At 53.2% G+C, this 14,812-nt stretch overlaps 2 protein-coding genes across 3 annotated transcripts in view; one reads left to right on the top strand and one right to left on the bottom strand.

Annotated features, from left to right (window-relative positions):
- TIAM2 (TIAM Rac1 associated GEF 2) overlaps positions 1 to 2,246 on the top strand; it is a 122,455-nt gene extending 120,209 nt beyond the window's left edge. The window contains exon 25 of the mRNA XM_056126388.1: positions 1,170 to 2,246. Coding sequence (XP_055982363.1) covers positions 1,170 to 1,804 — 635 coding nt within the window. The 3' untranslated portion in view covers positions 1,805 to 2,246. The remainder of the gene's footprint in view (positions 1 to 1,169) is intronic.
- Positions 2,240 to 14,812, bottom strand: part of TFB1M (transcription factor B1, mitochondrial) — a 58,275-nt gene continuing 45,702 nt past the window's right edge. For both annotated transcript variants that reach the window (XM_056126386.1, XM_056126387.1), the window contains 2 exons: positions 3,796 to 3,923; positions 2,240 to 2,960 (listed from right to left, as the gene is read on the bottom strand). In XM_056126386.1, the coding sequence (XP_055982361.1) occupies positions 2,717 to 2,960; positions 3,796 to 3,923 (372 nt within the window). In that variant the 3' untranslated portion in view covers positions 2,240 to 2,716. The remainder of the gene's footprint in view (positions 2,961 to 3,795; positions 3,924 to 14,812) is intronic.

Raw genomic sequence — 14,812 nt, 5'->3', positions numbered from 1 at the left:
GTTTAATGGATGTGCTAAATTTAAACCCTGCGGACCCTGTTCTGCTCTTCCGTGGAAGTAAGTGAGATACAGTTGTGAATAATGAGACATGATATGCCTGTCAGAAATTTTCCTTTTTAAAAGTTTGAGTAAAATTTATGGTTAATGTAACCACAAACTATGTTAAATAATTTGTGTTTGGCCAACCTGGCCAACCCGAGTTCGATTCCTCCGCCCCTCTCGGAGAGCCCGGCAAGCTACCGAGAGTATCTCGCCCGCAGGGCAGAGCCTGGCAAGCTCCCCGTGACGTATTCGATATGCCAAACACAGTAACACTAAGTCTCATAATGGAGACGTTACTGGGCCCGCTCGAGCAAATCGATGAACAACGGGAGGACAGTGCTACAGTGCCTTTCCAGTGACTATATATCTGGATAGCCAGAACTCCAGTCAGGATATAAAACCTTTCTAATCATCCAGAAAGTTTCCTTCTATCACCTCATGTAATCATCACTTTATAGCTGCTATATTTGTGATTTCTATCACCGTAGATGGTTTTGCCTGTTTCTGAAATTCATATAGAGAAACTAACATAAGACATGGGCTGGAGCGATAGCACAGTGGGTAGCGCGTTTGCCTTGCACGCAGCCAACCCTGGTTCGATTCCTCCACCCCTCTCAGAGAGCCCGGCAAGCTACCGAGAGTATCCCGCCCACACGGCACAACCTGGCAAGCTCCCCGTGGCATATTCGATATGCCAAAAACAGTAACAAATCTCACAATGGAGATGTTACTGGTGTCCGCTCGAGCAAATTGATGTACAATGGGAGGACAGTGCTACAGTGCTCTTTTTTCTCCCATTAAATAATCCCAAGATCTAGTCGATTGAAGTGCAGTGAGAGGGTAAGAATCCCAGACCTCCAAGTCCACCCAGGAGGCAGTGCTCCCTCTGTGTGTGTGTGTGTGTGTGTGTGTGTGTGTGTGTTGCTTTTTGGGTCACACCCTGCGATGCTCAGGGGTTGCTCCTGACTCTGCACTCAGGAATTACTCCGGGCGGTGCTCGGGGGACCCTAGGGGATGCCGGGGATCGAACCCGGGTCGGCCGGTGTGCAAGGCAAACACGCTCCCCGCTGTGCTATGGCTCCAGCCACAGTGCTCCCTCTGAAGGACGGTGCTCTTGTTCCCTGCAGCGTCCTCCCGCTCCCTGAAGAGCATCAAGAACTCCTCCAGCGGCGAGGGCCCGGGGGAGCCCGCCAAGGGCGGCTCCCTGGACTCAGACGAGGGCAGCCTGAGCGGTAGCACCCAGAGCACAGCCGGCAGCATGCAGGACGCCCTGCCCCAGCCCCTCCCTGCCCTGGCCCATCTCCCCGACGGCCTCATCAAGGAGAGCGACATCCTGAGTGACGAGGAGGAGGAGGAGGAGGAGGAAGAAGAAGAGGAGGAGGCAGAGGAGGAGGCAGCGGAGGAGCAGGAGGAGGAGGTGGAGGAGGATGGGGGCTACCCTCGCACCCCCAGGCCGGCCAGCCCCACCAAGGACATCGAACTCCAGTTCCAGCGTCTGAGGATCTCGGAGGAGCCGGGCGGGGGGCAGCCCAAGCTGGTCCGCGGGCACTTCTGCGCCATCAAGCGCAAAGCCAACAGCACCAAGAGGGACCGGGGCACGCTGCTGAAGGCACAGGTGCGTCACCAGTCCCTGGACAGCCCCTCGGAGCACGCCGGCCTGCATCTCGGCACCGTGCTGGACCGCGAGTTCGGGGTGCCGCGCTTGACGGCCGTCGGCCACGAGGACCGTCTGCTCGGAGCCGAGAGCCCTGGGGCCTCCTAGGAGGGTCCCACCGTGGATGCGGCTCCCCGGGGAATTGTGGTGGGGGGGGGGGGGACGACTCATGTTTCCCTCTCAGACTGGTGGGAAAGCAGAGAACTGCAGAGGAACTGAGCCTCGGCCCGGGCTCTGCACGGTCTGTGTCTTCCCACGACGTAGCTGTAAAGATTTTAAGTTATTTTTAATTTATTGTGGATCAGAAAACTAGATGAAACTGGTCGGAATCTGTAAATGACTTAGTTTACATCCCCTTTTGAGCAGGTATCAAAATGAAACAAAAACAAAACAAAACAAACAAAAAAAAACGACGTCTAGAAGATCTTTAAAAATGTCATTCTATTTTAATTTATGTGGAAAAGGTGGGAAGCAGATACTTTTCAGAAGATGAGATTTCCCTTCCCCCCCACCCCCCCAATCCTCTGGGCATTTCCTTTGATCTTTTTTTTTTTTTTTTGCTTTATTTAAAGCACATTTAAATTATTTTAATGTGGGCTAGGGGCACCCGGTGCAGATACTTCATTTTTGTAAGGATGTACTAGATGCTGTTTATACTAAACATGTATATCTATGCAGTATATATAGTAAAACAAACAAACAAACAAAAGCAAAACCCGGTACTGTGGTTTTTTTGGCTTTTTTCTTTTTGGGTCCCACCCGGCGATGCACAGGGGTGACTCCTGGCTCTGCACTCAGGAGTGACTCCTGGCGGTGCTCAGGGGACTATATGGGATGCTGGGAATCGAACCCGAGTCAGCCACGTGCAAGGCAAACGCCCTCCCCGCTGTGCTGTTGCTCCAGCCCCCTGGTCCTGTGTCTTGATCTTAGGTGTTTTTCTCCACCGGTGTCCAGAGAAAGGGAAGTGAGTCATGGCAGGCACACTGCGGCTTCTTCTGTCCCCGCGCAGGGGACCCCCCGTTACAGACTGTCGCTCTCCCGCCAGGCCTCTCCCGTCTGGGGTCTGCTTTTTTTCTGCCTGAGTTCCTCTCGGAAGTTGTACGCGAAGAGTCCAGGGTCGCGGTCGCACATGTGCCGGTAGGCATCGCAGAGGCGCCGGAAGTGGGCGACAGAGAGGTGGCCCGGCCGCAGGGTGGGCTCCACGTCCGCCCGCTGCAGTAATGCCTCCGTGCTCTCTGGGCGCCGCGCCTCCGGGAACAGCATCCTGCAGCGAGGGACCATGGGTGAGGGGCCTGCTGAGACCAGCTGTGACTGGGGACGCGTCACTTCTGTTCTCCCACCTCCCGGGGCAGGGGTGGGACAACGTGCTGGGCTGCATCGTTCCGTGTCCCGGGTATGTCCACGCAGGACACAGGCTTCGTGGCCAGACGTGTGCCTGGCCGCCGCTACCGCCGTCAGCCCAGCGGCACCATCTTAACAGCGACACAATTCTGACGGGCGCAACACTGCGATACAGACGTTCCTAGCCTCGGTTTCCCCGGTGGGGTGCTTTGGGGGCAGCAGGCCACCCAGTTTCCCACTCGGAATTTAATTGAATGACATTCCCATTCAGAATTTAATTAAAGTTTAATTAATTAATTTAATTAAAATTTAATTAATTAAATTAATTTAAAGAAAATTCCCACTTGGAATTTAATCTGGGGTGGAGGGGCTAGAAATGGTACAGGGTTGGGGCACCTGGGTGGCATGCCGCTGAGCTGGGTGTCACCCCAAAGGTCCCCTGAGCCCATCGGGAGGGAGTGAGTCCTGAGCCGGGAGTGAGCCCTGAGCACCCATGGGTGAAGCCATAAATATAAACCAAACTCTTTGCCCAGGTGGAATGCAGGCCGTAGTGTCCTTGACTCAGGGGGCTTCTGGGGCTGGACAGGGTCCCCCTGTGGGGAGGGCAGGAGGCAGCCGGATGGTCCCTGCTGTGGGCAGTGGCGGCCCGGACCTCCCTGTCACTGGCAGAGCTGGGCAGCTTTGGGGACTCGTCACCCCGGGGAAGGAGCTGTGCTTCGCCGAGTGAGAATAGCAGGGAGGGGCAGGCGGCGACCTACCCGAGTCCGTGGTGGCAGTGCTTCCGGCGGAACTGGAACGTGTGTTGGACCACCTTCTCCACCAGCTTGAAGGGCTGCTGGATGCCGGGTCGGGTCAGCGGGACCAAACGCACCACGCCCACATCCACCTGCAGGGCAAGTGCATGAGGGTCAGCGGGGTCAGCTGGGTGTGCCCGACCTGAGTTCCATCCCCTGAGCAGGACCAAGAGGGGCGGCGTTCCTGTCCCCCGGCCGCTCTGCTGGGTGCTGACTTGGGGCTCCCAGCCAGGGACACCCCTGCCCCTGGGCTTGATGGTCCGTCACTGAGCCTGTGTGGTCCACTCTGGTCATCATCTGTGTCAGCAACAGGTAAGAGGGGGACGACTGGGTCTCCCCGGGGGTCTCCAGACAGTGGACGCCAATGCTCCGGATACACGCGTCGAGGAATCAGTGCGAGGCCCAGCACCACGGGGCAGGACCCGGGGACAAGGAGGAAACAGGCGGTCCCAATGTCCTGGGGCAGCCGAGCTGCTGAGGGGTTCAATCGAGGCCTCCCCAGGGCTCCCGGGACCCCAGGGCAGGGACAGGAACAGCACCTATGGAGGGTGGAGCTTCTGTGTTCAGATTTCAAACCCTGGGGATGGGCAGGGGGGGAGAATTTGGCTATTAGGTGGAAAAGCACGTGAAGTGGGGTCAGGGCACGGACTGGGGGTGGGGGCTCCAAGGGAGGGACCTGAGGTCCGCAGGAGGCTGAGAAACAGGCCCTGAGGGTCTCGTTCTCCAGGGAACTACGAGAAGGGGCTCGTGTGTGCCCGACACTGGACACGAGATGGGGGGGGGGGCACTGCAAGGTGCCATCTGAGGGCACCCGAGACCTCTTGGGAGAGGCAGAGGGCAGCGAGTCAGGAATCCTCGTGTCCCCGAGAGCACAGCTACACCCACACCTGGTGTCACCTTCCCAATGTGGGCGAGAAGACCCCCGCCAAGGGCAGCCAAGGCTTCTGTCCCCCTCCCCATCGTCCCAATGCCTCCCCGGAGGGGTGGGCGTGCCTCCCACTCTTTATTTTTTTGCTTTTTGGGTCACACCCAGCGATGCACTGGGGTTGGTTCCTCCCGGCTCTGCACTCAGGAATCACTCCTGGTGGTGCACGGGGGACCATATGGGGTGCTGGGAATCGAACCTGGGCCGGCCGTGTGCAAGGCAAATGCCCCCCCCCCTCCCGTGCTATGGCTCCGGCCCCTTACTCCCCGCTCCGAGAAACACCACACAAGCCAACGTGGAGGTCGTCCGCGAAATGGAAACGGCTGAGACTTCCCAGATCAAAGATGCATCCGAGGACCTGTTGGCCTTTGGGTCGGGGGAGGAGCGGGACCCTGGGGGGGTGGGGGGCGGCCCCGGCACCTGACATGGGTGATCACCATGGTCTGCCGGCCTGCTCAGCCCGTCCCCATGCCAGGTGACAGGCATGGCCATAGGCAAGCAGCTGCTCGTGTATAAAAGGGGCAGAGCTGGACAAGGTGAGTGTTGGGGCGTGGAAGGGCCCAGGGGAAGGGGACAGTGTGGCCACTGTCCACATCACGGCCCAAGCCTGTGGCACCACTCCTACCACAGAAGCAAACTGCCTGTCCCAGATAGGCTCTAGATCATTCTAGACCATTCTAGAAGATTCCAGAAACAGGGACACTGAATGCCCATGGGCCTGCTCACCCCTTGGAGACGAAGACGCCTCAGGCCCTTCCAGGCTGGTGTTTCCCAACAATACAACTCTGGCTGGAATCCTTCACAGCCCCCAGGGCGAGCTGACAGCCTGCCGGCACCCCCAGGTAAGACCCTTTCCGTCAAGAGAATGTTCTGTGGGTTCAGGGCCTGGCTTCCATTTTACCAAAACTCTGTGGGACCCACGAGCACTGTTAGACGGCCCTTATGAAACAGGGCGGCCCTGTGGGTCCATGGCACCTACCCCCATCGCCGGTGCTGGAAGCCTGAGTGTAATCCGGACACCCCAGGTCAGTGGCCGACGACGCGACAGCTGCAGGAAAAGCTCCGCTTAGAACCAGCCCCAGCACTGCCCGTGGGGACCCCCTCAAAACCAGACCTAGCACTGCCTATGGGGACCCCCTCAGAACCAGCCCCAGCACTGCCCGCAGACACCCCACGACCCTCAGGCGTGGTCACGGGTCCTGCTTCTCGGGGACTCTCCCACCAGCCCTGAACTTGGCCCCCACTCCCGAAAGCACATCTCAGACGGGCTCTGAGCGAGACAGAGCCCGTTTAGTTAAGAACCACGGGAAAACTTGGAAACCATGGTAACCCAGACAAAAACGCGTCCCATTTCGCACCCAGTGCTTGTTTTAAAATGACAATGGTTATTTCCTTCCTTCCTCAGGGCTGAAGTCTACGAAAAGAGTGTAGTCGAAGGAATCCGCACCCGAGGGGCAGGAGCGGCAGGATAGTGGGGGAGGGTGTCTGCCTTGCACGTGGCCAACCTGGGTTCGATCCCCAGCGTCCCTTAGGGTCCCCTGAGCACCAGCAGGCGTGATTCCTGAGTGCAGAGCCAGGAGGAACCCCTGAGCACAGACTCCCGGATGGGACCTTGCTGGTTAGGCTTATTCTGCTGGTTTCCCCCGCCCGGGAATCCTGGTGCCAGGCACCGTCTGCAGGCAGCATCTCAGCTGCGAGGCTTGAATGCTCAATCGCGCAAGTTCCAGCCGGTCCATGGCAAAGGTGACCACAGCTGATGAAAGTCCAGTTGTACCTTCGACAAAGATGTACAGCCCTGCTCTTTGGGGGCCATACCTGGCAGTGCGGGGGGCTGCTGGGAGGTCACGCTCCGGGTACTAGGGGCGCCAGGCAGTGCTTTGCGGAGAGCAGCAGACAGCATTTCCCACCCCATACCTCTTTCCTGGAACCCCTCGGCTACTTCTCAGGGCCGAGTGCAGGAACAAAGTCACAGCGCGGAGCAGAGGACAAGGATGTGTAAGGGACGAGTTCATCTCAACCCAATGAACTCGCTCCTTGATCCCAATACCACTATGTTTGGAGAAGTCTGAATTCCAGATACTATATCTTCCCACTCTCGCATGCGTAGCTGGTTCTTTTGTCACTGTCACTGTCACTGACCTCCTGTTGTTCATCGATTTGCTCGAGTGGGCCCAGTAACATTGTGAGACTTGTTGTTACTGTGTTTGGCATATTGAATATGTCACGGGGAGCTTGCCAGGCTTTGCCGTGCGGGCGAGATACTCTCAGTAGCTTGCCGGGCTCTCTGAGAGAGGTGGAGGAATAGAACTCAGAGTCGGCTGGGTTTGCCGCTTGCAAGTCAAATGCCCTACCCGCTGTGCTATCGCTCCAGCTCATATATATATATATACATATATATATATGTATATATATATTATTTTTTTTTAAATTTCAAGATCTTATTTCTACGAGGTTCCCTATAAGACATTATTAGCACATTTTCCACTGATCACTGAAAGTCGTTATAACAGATGTTCACTATTTGCCCAATTTAGCATTTGGCCCATGTCAGGTCGATCTATATTGATTTCCTTTTCTTTGGAGAATGGGTTGAATGATTTTTAGATTATACCCCAGATATTTTATACATCCTACTCTCAATCTGGACTCAATTTTTATTCCTCTGGAAAAAAACTGTTTTTTGGTTTTTATTTTTCAAATGTTCGGATGTTAACGCATTTGGACTCACTACAAAGTCCACGTCTCTTGCGGCAGCTGGAATTTCTGCTCCCTTCCTCTCTGCCTCACTCTGGCCCCTGTGGGCTGGGTGACTAAGGGCCAGCAGAGTTTGCATGCAGAATTGGTCCCTGTCTCCCCACCTCCCTTGCTTCCCACACACTCACGAGCCCAGCGCCACCTTGAACTCACTTCTGACTTTCCGAGGCTAGAAAACGGCCCAATGTCCCATCAGATCTCATTCCTGGGTGAGAAACGAGTCCTCCCCAGAAACTCTCCAAACCGAAGCTCCATCCAGTCTCTCTTCCAAGTCCTGGAACCCTTCCCCAATCGGGAGCTTTTCCCACATCAGACCGTGGTAGATGGGGGCCAAAGTGACAGTACAGCGAGTGAGGCATTTGCCTTGCAAGCGGCTGACACGGGTTTGATCCCAGGCATTCCATATGGTCCCCCGAGCACCACCAGGAGTGACTCCTGAGTGCAGAGCCAGGAGGAACCCCTGAGCATTGCCAGGTGTGACCCAAAAAGCAATAAATAAATAAAACAAACCCAACCCAGAGAGTGGCAGATGTCGTTTTTTATATCCTACCCTGTTTATAGTTGTTCTGCAGGAATCCTAAGGCAGCATTAACTTACTTCCTAACAGAAGTGGCACTTTCCGTTCAGAACCAGATCATCGCTCCCAGCCGTGGGTAAAAACAGACTCTCCCGCCTCCCTCCCTCCTACATTGCGTCTTCTTTCTCCCTCGCTGGGCACCCACGATCCAAGCTGGCCTCCCTGAGGCATTCATTCCATGCTAGTTCTTTCTCTTGACCTTTCTGCTGGCTTTTCTCCCCAGCCGGATACTTCTGATCCTGACTTTTTTTTTTTAATTGAATCACCTTTACAGTTACAAGCTTTAAGAAAAAGCTATAATTGTAACTGTAATTACAAGATACAGCTACAAGCTTTCATGTTTGAGTTTCAGTCATAAACACCCATCCCTCCACCAGTGCACATTCCCCACCACCAATGTCCCCAGTATCCCTCCCCCCTTTCCAACCCTCCCCCTGCCTCCATGGCCGACAATTTCCCCCATACTCTCTCCTTTTGGGCATTATAATTTGCAATGCAGATATGAGAGGCTATCCCGTTTGGTCCTTTATCTACTTTCAGCACACGTCTCCCATCCCGAACGATCCCTCCAACCATCATTGTCTTAGTGATCCCTTCTCTATCCCAGCTGCCTTCTCCCCCAGGCAGGCTGCCAACTATGGGGCAATCTTCCTGGCCCTTGTGTCTACTGTCCTGACAATTTGTTAATAGGATCCTTTTTCATTTCATTACTTTGCCTGTCCCCCAAGATGAAGTCAAACAAGAAGTCCCTTCATATGTCCTCTTCAGAGCATCAGTGTAAAAGCTCTGCCCGCCTGAGAAAAACACCCAGGACGGGAAGACAAGGGAATTAAGGGCATCGGACTGAGTTACGTCCACAGGAGTCCATTCCTCCCGTTCCCAGACCACTGCCCCCTGCCAGTAGCTCCCTGAAACTGCAGTCAGTACTAACTCATAAATCCAATTTCTTCCTGTCACACGCACCTGGGATAGGTTAATTTATAACTAAGAGCAGTAACAGTTATGAGATGAGTAACAATAGCCCAATAGGACAACTGGAACTAGATACTGTATGAAAGGCATGTACATGGGCCTTGAGCCCTCAAAATATCTAACTAGAATGTCCCATAGAGACAGGCTGGCCACAGCCACGGGAATCTCAGCTGCAGGTAAGGGGGGACCCCAGCACTGCGTGGAGGGGGGCTGTGCTGAGCAGTGAGGCCAGAAGGTCCCATGGAAGGGCACAATTCCAGGAGGTAAATGCTGAAGTTTAAAATGAAGCAAAAGAGAAGCAAGGATTAACTACAACAAGAACAACAACATTGAATTAGGGATCCAGAGTTAAGTACAGGGAGTAAGGCATTTACTTTGCATGTGGCTGACCCAGGTTCGATCCCCGGCACCCCATACTGCCCCCCTGAGTCACAGCACGAATGATCCTGGTGTGCAGAGCCAGGAGTGAGCCCTGCGCACTACATGTGTGGCCCAAACCACCTTCTAAGGAAAGACTGGATTAGGACTTTCTGTTATGCTTAACCAAAAGTTGCCTTATCTTTCACAGGAAAAGCCTATCTTAGGTTGCTTCTGGGGATGTAAACTGATCTGGGAGAATGATATAGAAAGTCCTAAAATCAAAGAGTCCGGAGAGAGAGTACAGCGGGTAGGGCATCTGCCTTGCACCAGGACAACCTGGGTTCAGTCCTTGGCATCTCATACGATCCTCAGACCATCACTAGGAGTGACCCCTGAGCACAGAGCTAGGAGTAAACCCTGAGCACCGCCAGGTGTGGGCCCCACCCCCCACCCCCCACCAAACCCAAACCAAACCAAAAGAAACAAAGCCCCAAGAACAAAACTCCTTCTGACTCAGCAACATTAACACCTCGGTATTTATCTGACAACGTGAAAACACCCATGTGGCATCTTTATAGCAGCATTATTCCCAGTAGCAACGAGACTGAAAACAACCTAAATACAGAAACATCTGGATGGAGAAGTAGAAATGGAGATGCCTGCCTGACTGCTCAACTATTTAAAAAGGTGAAGTCCTGCCTTCCAAAAATTGTCGGGGGAAACGTAAAGCGACCGTGCTGGCTGTCGTTCACTCGGGAAGTGAATGGCAGTCACTTCCAGACGGTCAGCTGCCGATGTGGAATATGGATGACGAGACCAAATGAACACACACATGATGGCAGAAGTGCTGTTGAGACTTTTTACAACTATGACGATTGCGGGGTGATGGGAGCGGAAGTTGGGACATGGGACAAATGGCAGGAATGCAGGCAAACTTCACCAGCCAACACAGCCAGTGACATTCTGAGTAAGAATACACATGCTCATGAGGCACCAGAACCCCGATGTGGCACCTGTGAAATTGGCAGCACCCAGAGTGCCCTGCCCGGCTGTGGCTGTGCTGCCCGTGGGGTGGCGCCAGGCTTTCCTGCCGGGCCAAGCTGTGGTAGCAGCCTAGCAATGCCTGGGGTACGCCTCCCGGGGTGGGGTTCCTCAGATGCTGAGAAACTGGCACCAAGGTTTCAATCTAGGCAAACTCCCCAGCTAATCAATGCTGCTGCTAAAAGCAGAAACGGGCATCACTATTCTTAGGAACTGACAGATAGATGAGCGGGGATGCAGACGCATTAATTCAAAATGAGCCCCCAGTGCCAAAGAGAACAAAGGCTCTGTTCAGGGCACCCTCCGGCACTTGCCCTGCTATGAAAACCACCTCGAGTGCAAGGGCTGTGATGATGAGCAGTTGTGCAGTGCTACAGGATGGGGGTGCACGCGCTAGCTGAGCAGGGCTATGGGGTGCTGTGGAATGGGGTGTGAGCCCTGTGCTCAGCAGGGCTATGGTGATCCGAGATTTTGTTCATCAAAATCTCAGAATAGACCAGAATTTTGCACCTTGTAAGGGCCTCTGATGTGGTCTCTGGCTTGTCACCCTCTCTCTCTGTCTCTCTGTTTCTCTCTCCTCCCTCTCTTGCTCTCTCTCATTCTCGCTCTCAGTCTCTCGCTCTCAGTCTCTCTCTCACTCTCTGTCTCTGTGTCTATCTGTCTGTCTGCCTCTCTCTCTCTCTCTTGCTCACGTTCTCTCTCGGTCTCTGTGTCTGTCGCTCTCTCTCACTCTCGCTCTGTCTGTCTCTCCCTCTGTCTGTCTGTCTGTCTGTCTCTCTCTCTCTCTCTCCTCTCTCTCTCCTCCGTGGTCCATGACTGGTTCTCCTGCTCCCAGGAATGGGTTGGTGCATACTAGGGGTACAGTAAAGACTGGGTGAACAAAAAGATGAAGGGAAACTGATTTTGAGTCAAAAATAACTCGAAACTCTGTGTGACCTCCATGAAGTTACAGTATAGTCTTGTTCTTTCTCAGCCAGACTGTCATTTAGTCTTTGCAGCTCTTGTTTGAACACTGTGCTCTAACTCTTTCCCTTTCTAAAGCAGTTTTTTCCGTGTCCCAGGCCCTCTGGTATTTTCTTCCCTAGCCTGCCCGCAAACTGGACTCCTCATTTACAGATGCCGAATCTCAGGCCCAGAGGTCACGGAAAGAGTAACTGGAGTGGGCTATTCCATTCCTTAATCCGATCTGAAATATGGTGATTTTCTTAAGTCCTTGCAGGTCCAAAGTCCTCCCCTCTCCCTGGTGAGGGAAGAGTGTATATATATACAAGTCTCCTTCCACTGAGGCTTCTCTTTCTTTTTTTCTTTTTCTTTTTTTGTTTTTTGGTCACACCAGTGATGCACAGGGGTTACTCCTGGCTCTGCACTCAGGAATCACTCCTGGCGGTGCTCGGGGGACCATCTGGGATGCTGGGAATTGAACCTGGGTCAGCCGCGTGCAAGGCAAATGCTCTACCCACTGTGCTATTGCTCTGGCCCCAGAGGCTTCTCTTTCTGGGGCAGCCTGGATTACTAGTTTCACCCCAAGACCCCCAAGGCTCAATGCAGCCATACTTCCTTCTCGCACAGAGCCCACGAGTGAGGGGTGGGGGGTGGGGGACAGCACCCCACACACCGTCTGATTCCTCCTTTGGGATGTTTTCATTTGTGTGTCTCTAACAGGAAAAATAGGCACAGTTCCCTCTGTGAGTTTCTTTTCCATTGTTATGATCACCAGCAAGTTTTTCCTGCTGAAAGAAGTGATTTGGGGCCGGAGTGATAGGACAGTGGGGAGAGTGCTTGCCTGGCCTACAGCTGACCCGGGTTCCATTCCCGGTGTCTCGTATGGTGCCCCAAGCACCACCAGGAGCAATTCCTGAGTGCAGAGCCAGGAGTGACCCCTGAGCATCTGCAGGTGTGGCTGAAAAGAAGCCCACCCCTTACCTCCCCCCAAAAAAGAAATCACCCAAAAGGTGGTGATTCGAGGTACTTGTCTTAACCGCCATGACGGAAGCTGGTCTCCGGACCAAGTATTTCCAGGCCTGGGCTAGTTTCACACAGGCTCATATGCCCATTTATAGCACTTGCTGTCTAATTCCAATGAATTTGGGGTTCTGGTTTTAAAAACAACAACATCAGCCTCTTCCTGATCCCCTCTGCCACCTTCTCAGGTGGCCGCCTCCAAAGGTCCTGAATCCCCCCATTGTCTCTTCCGACTCCTGGGGTGAGATGCACCCCTCCCCTCCCCCGACATGATCCTACTAGATGCCGGGGAGCAAACCTGGGTTGGTTGTGTGCCGGGCACCTACCCGCTTACTATTAGTCTGACCCTCGGAACCAGGATGCTGTGAGACTCAGGGCTTGTGCGATGGAAGAGCTCAGGCCCCCAGACACACAGGAGCTGGGCGGGGTAAGTGTGGACGCCCAGGGACTCAAGGCTCGTCTGAAATGGGAAAGTCTGAAACGACTCCCTGCAAAGTCCCATCAGCTACTGCAATGATATTCTGGATCTTGATGGGAAAAGCTTGGCTAAGAGACATAAACCGAGGAACAGAACATTTGTCTGGGGAAGGCTTATCAATATTTCATTCTCCTCCATGTCCATCATGGAAGTAGAAAAGAAGGTCAACGCGTTATGTAATTCTATTCTTTTATACACTTCTGTTTTTCCAGGCTTCCGCCCGGGCTCTGGGGAGGATGGCAGCACACCTGGTGGTGTTAGGGGGGACCATGCAGTGCTAGGGGTCCACCTGGGGCATTTGGCATGCAAAACATGTGCTCCAAAGCACTGAGCCATCTCCCTGGCTCCCTACCTCCATTTGTATACCAGAAATCCCATCAAGAAAGTCCATCAAGAAACCCTGTCCGTGGTTAATAACCTATCTGCATTTCAGGAAAAGGGGCAATCTTTTATAATTTGTATTATTGCAAAACAGATGATATTTTACAGTCCAAGTGTTCTCATAAAGGCAGAAAAAGGAATTTCAAAATATATTGGAGGGGCCGGAGAGCTAGTACGGCAGGTAAGGTGCTCGCCTTGCACACAGTCAGCCCGGGTTCAATTCCTTGAACCCTGAAGTCCCGCCAGGCGTGATCTCCAAGAGCAGATTCAGGAGGAAACCCAGGGCACCTCCGTGGGTGACCACCCCCCCCCAAGCACAAACCCACACAGAAGCACCGCGTAGGATGGGCAAAGTAGGCATGCCTCATGCCCGGAGTGACAGATAAGCATGTTAGGTGGAGTGACAGATATGCAGCAAGTGGCATCATGATGGTGAGCAGACTGGTTTCTGCACCTGCCACTGGTCAGCCTCAGCTCGCCGTTGACCAGGACAAAGGCGGTGACAGTCTACGCCAAATCCAGCATTCTCTGAAGAGCTGTCCCGGCTACTGCCTTACTGTCCATTTGACTTCGCCCAGCACTCATCCCAAATTTAAGTGTTTCATTAATGGAGACTTGCTGTTACTGTGTTTGGCACATTGAATACGTCATGGGGGAGTTTTCCAGTCTGCCTGGCCGACCTGAGTTCGATTCCTCTGCTCCTCTTGGAAAGCCCGGCAAGCTACCGAGAGTATCTTGAGCAAATCGATGAACAACGGAAGGACAGTGACAGTGACAGTGACATTGATGGAGAAGAAAGTAAGTTTATCTATCAAAATTCCAACACAGCAGCCGGACCACAAACCCACAGGCATTAGATTATTAAGAAAAAACCTCAACAAATCTTGCTAAATGCCAGGCTAAGACCAAACTAACTGCAAAAATCTAAAATAAACTCAGAAGTATCCAGATAATTGAAACCCGTGGGTTTTTTTTTTTTTTAAATATGGTTCACTCATTTTAAAAGAAATAGCGGGGATGGAGCAATAGCACAGCGGGTAGGGCATTTGCCTTGCACGCGCCCAACCCGGGTTCGATTCCCAGCATCCCATATGGTCCCCTGAGCACTGCCAGGGGTAATTCCTGAGCTCAGAGCCAGGAGTAACCCCTGTGCATTGCCGAGTGTGATCCAAAAAGCAAATAAATAAATTAATTAAATAGCTAAGATCTAAGATGTATACTAACATCTGTAAGATTTTTGGTTCTTTTGGGAACACATCTGGTGGTGCTCAGGGTTTACTCTGGCTCAGTGCTCAGGGATCACTCCTGGAGGTGCTCGGGGGAAACATATGGGCTGTCGGGGATCACACCTGGGTCAGCATCATGCAAGGCCAGTGCCCTACCCACTCTGGCTCCTACAGGATTTATTTTTTTTAAGTCCCACAGTAAAAACTATCTTCTTACTCCTTAAGGGTCATGAGTTTATGTTTTCTTTTTAAATAAAATCTTCATAAAGCTATCTGCGACGTACGCAGTATGCCAAACACAGCAA

The sequence above is a fragment of the Sorex fumeus genome, unplaced genomic scaffold, assembly GCF_029834395.1.
Source record: "Sorex fumeus unplaced genomic scaffold, SorFum_2.1 ptg000061l, whole genome shotgun sequence".
Taxonomy (NCBI): Eukaryota; Metazoa; Chordata; class Mammalia; order Eulipotyphla; family Soricidae; genus Sorex; species Sorex fumeus.
This window is presented reverse-complemented; position numbering and strand designations above follow the sequence as displayed.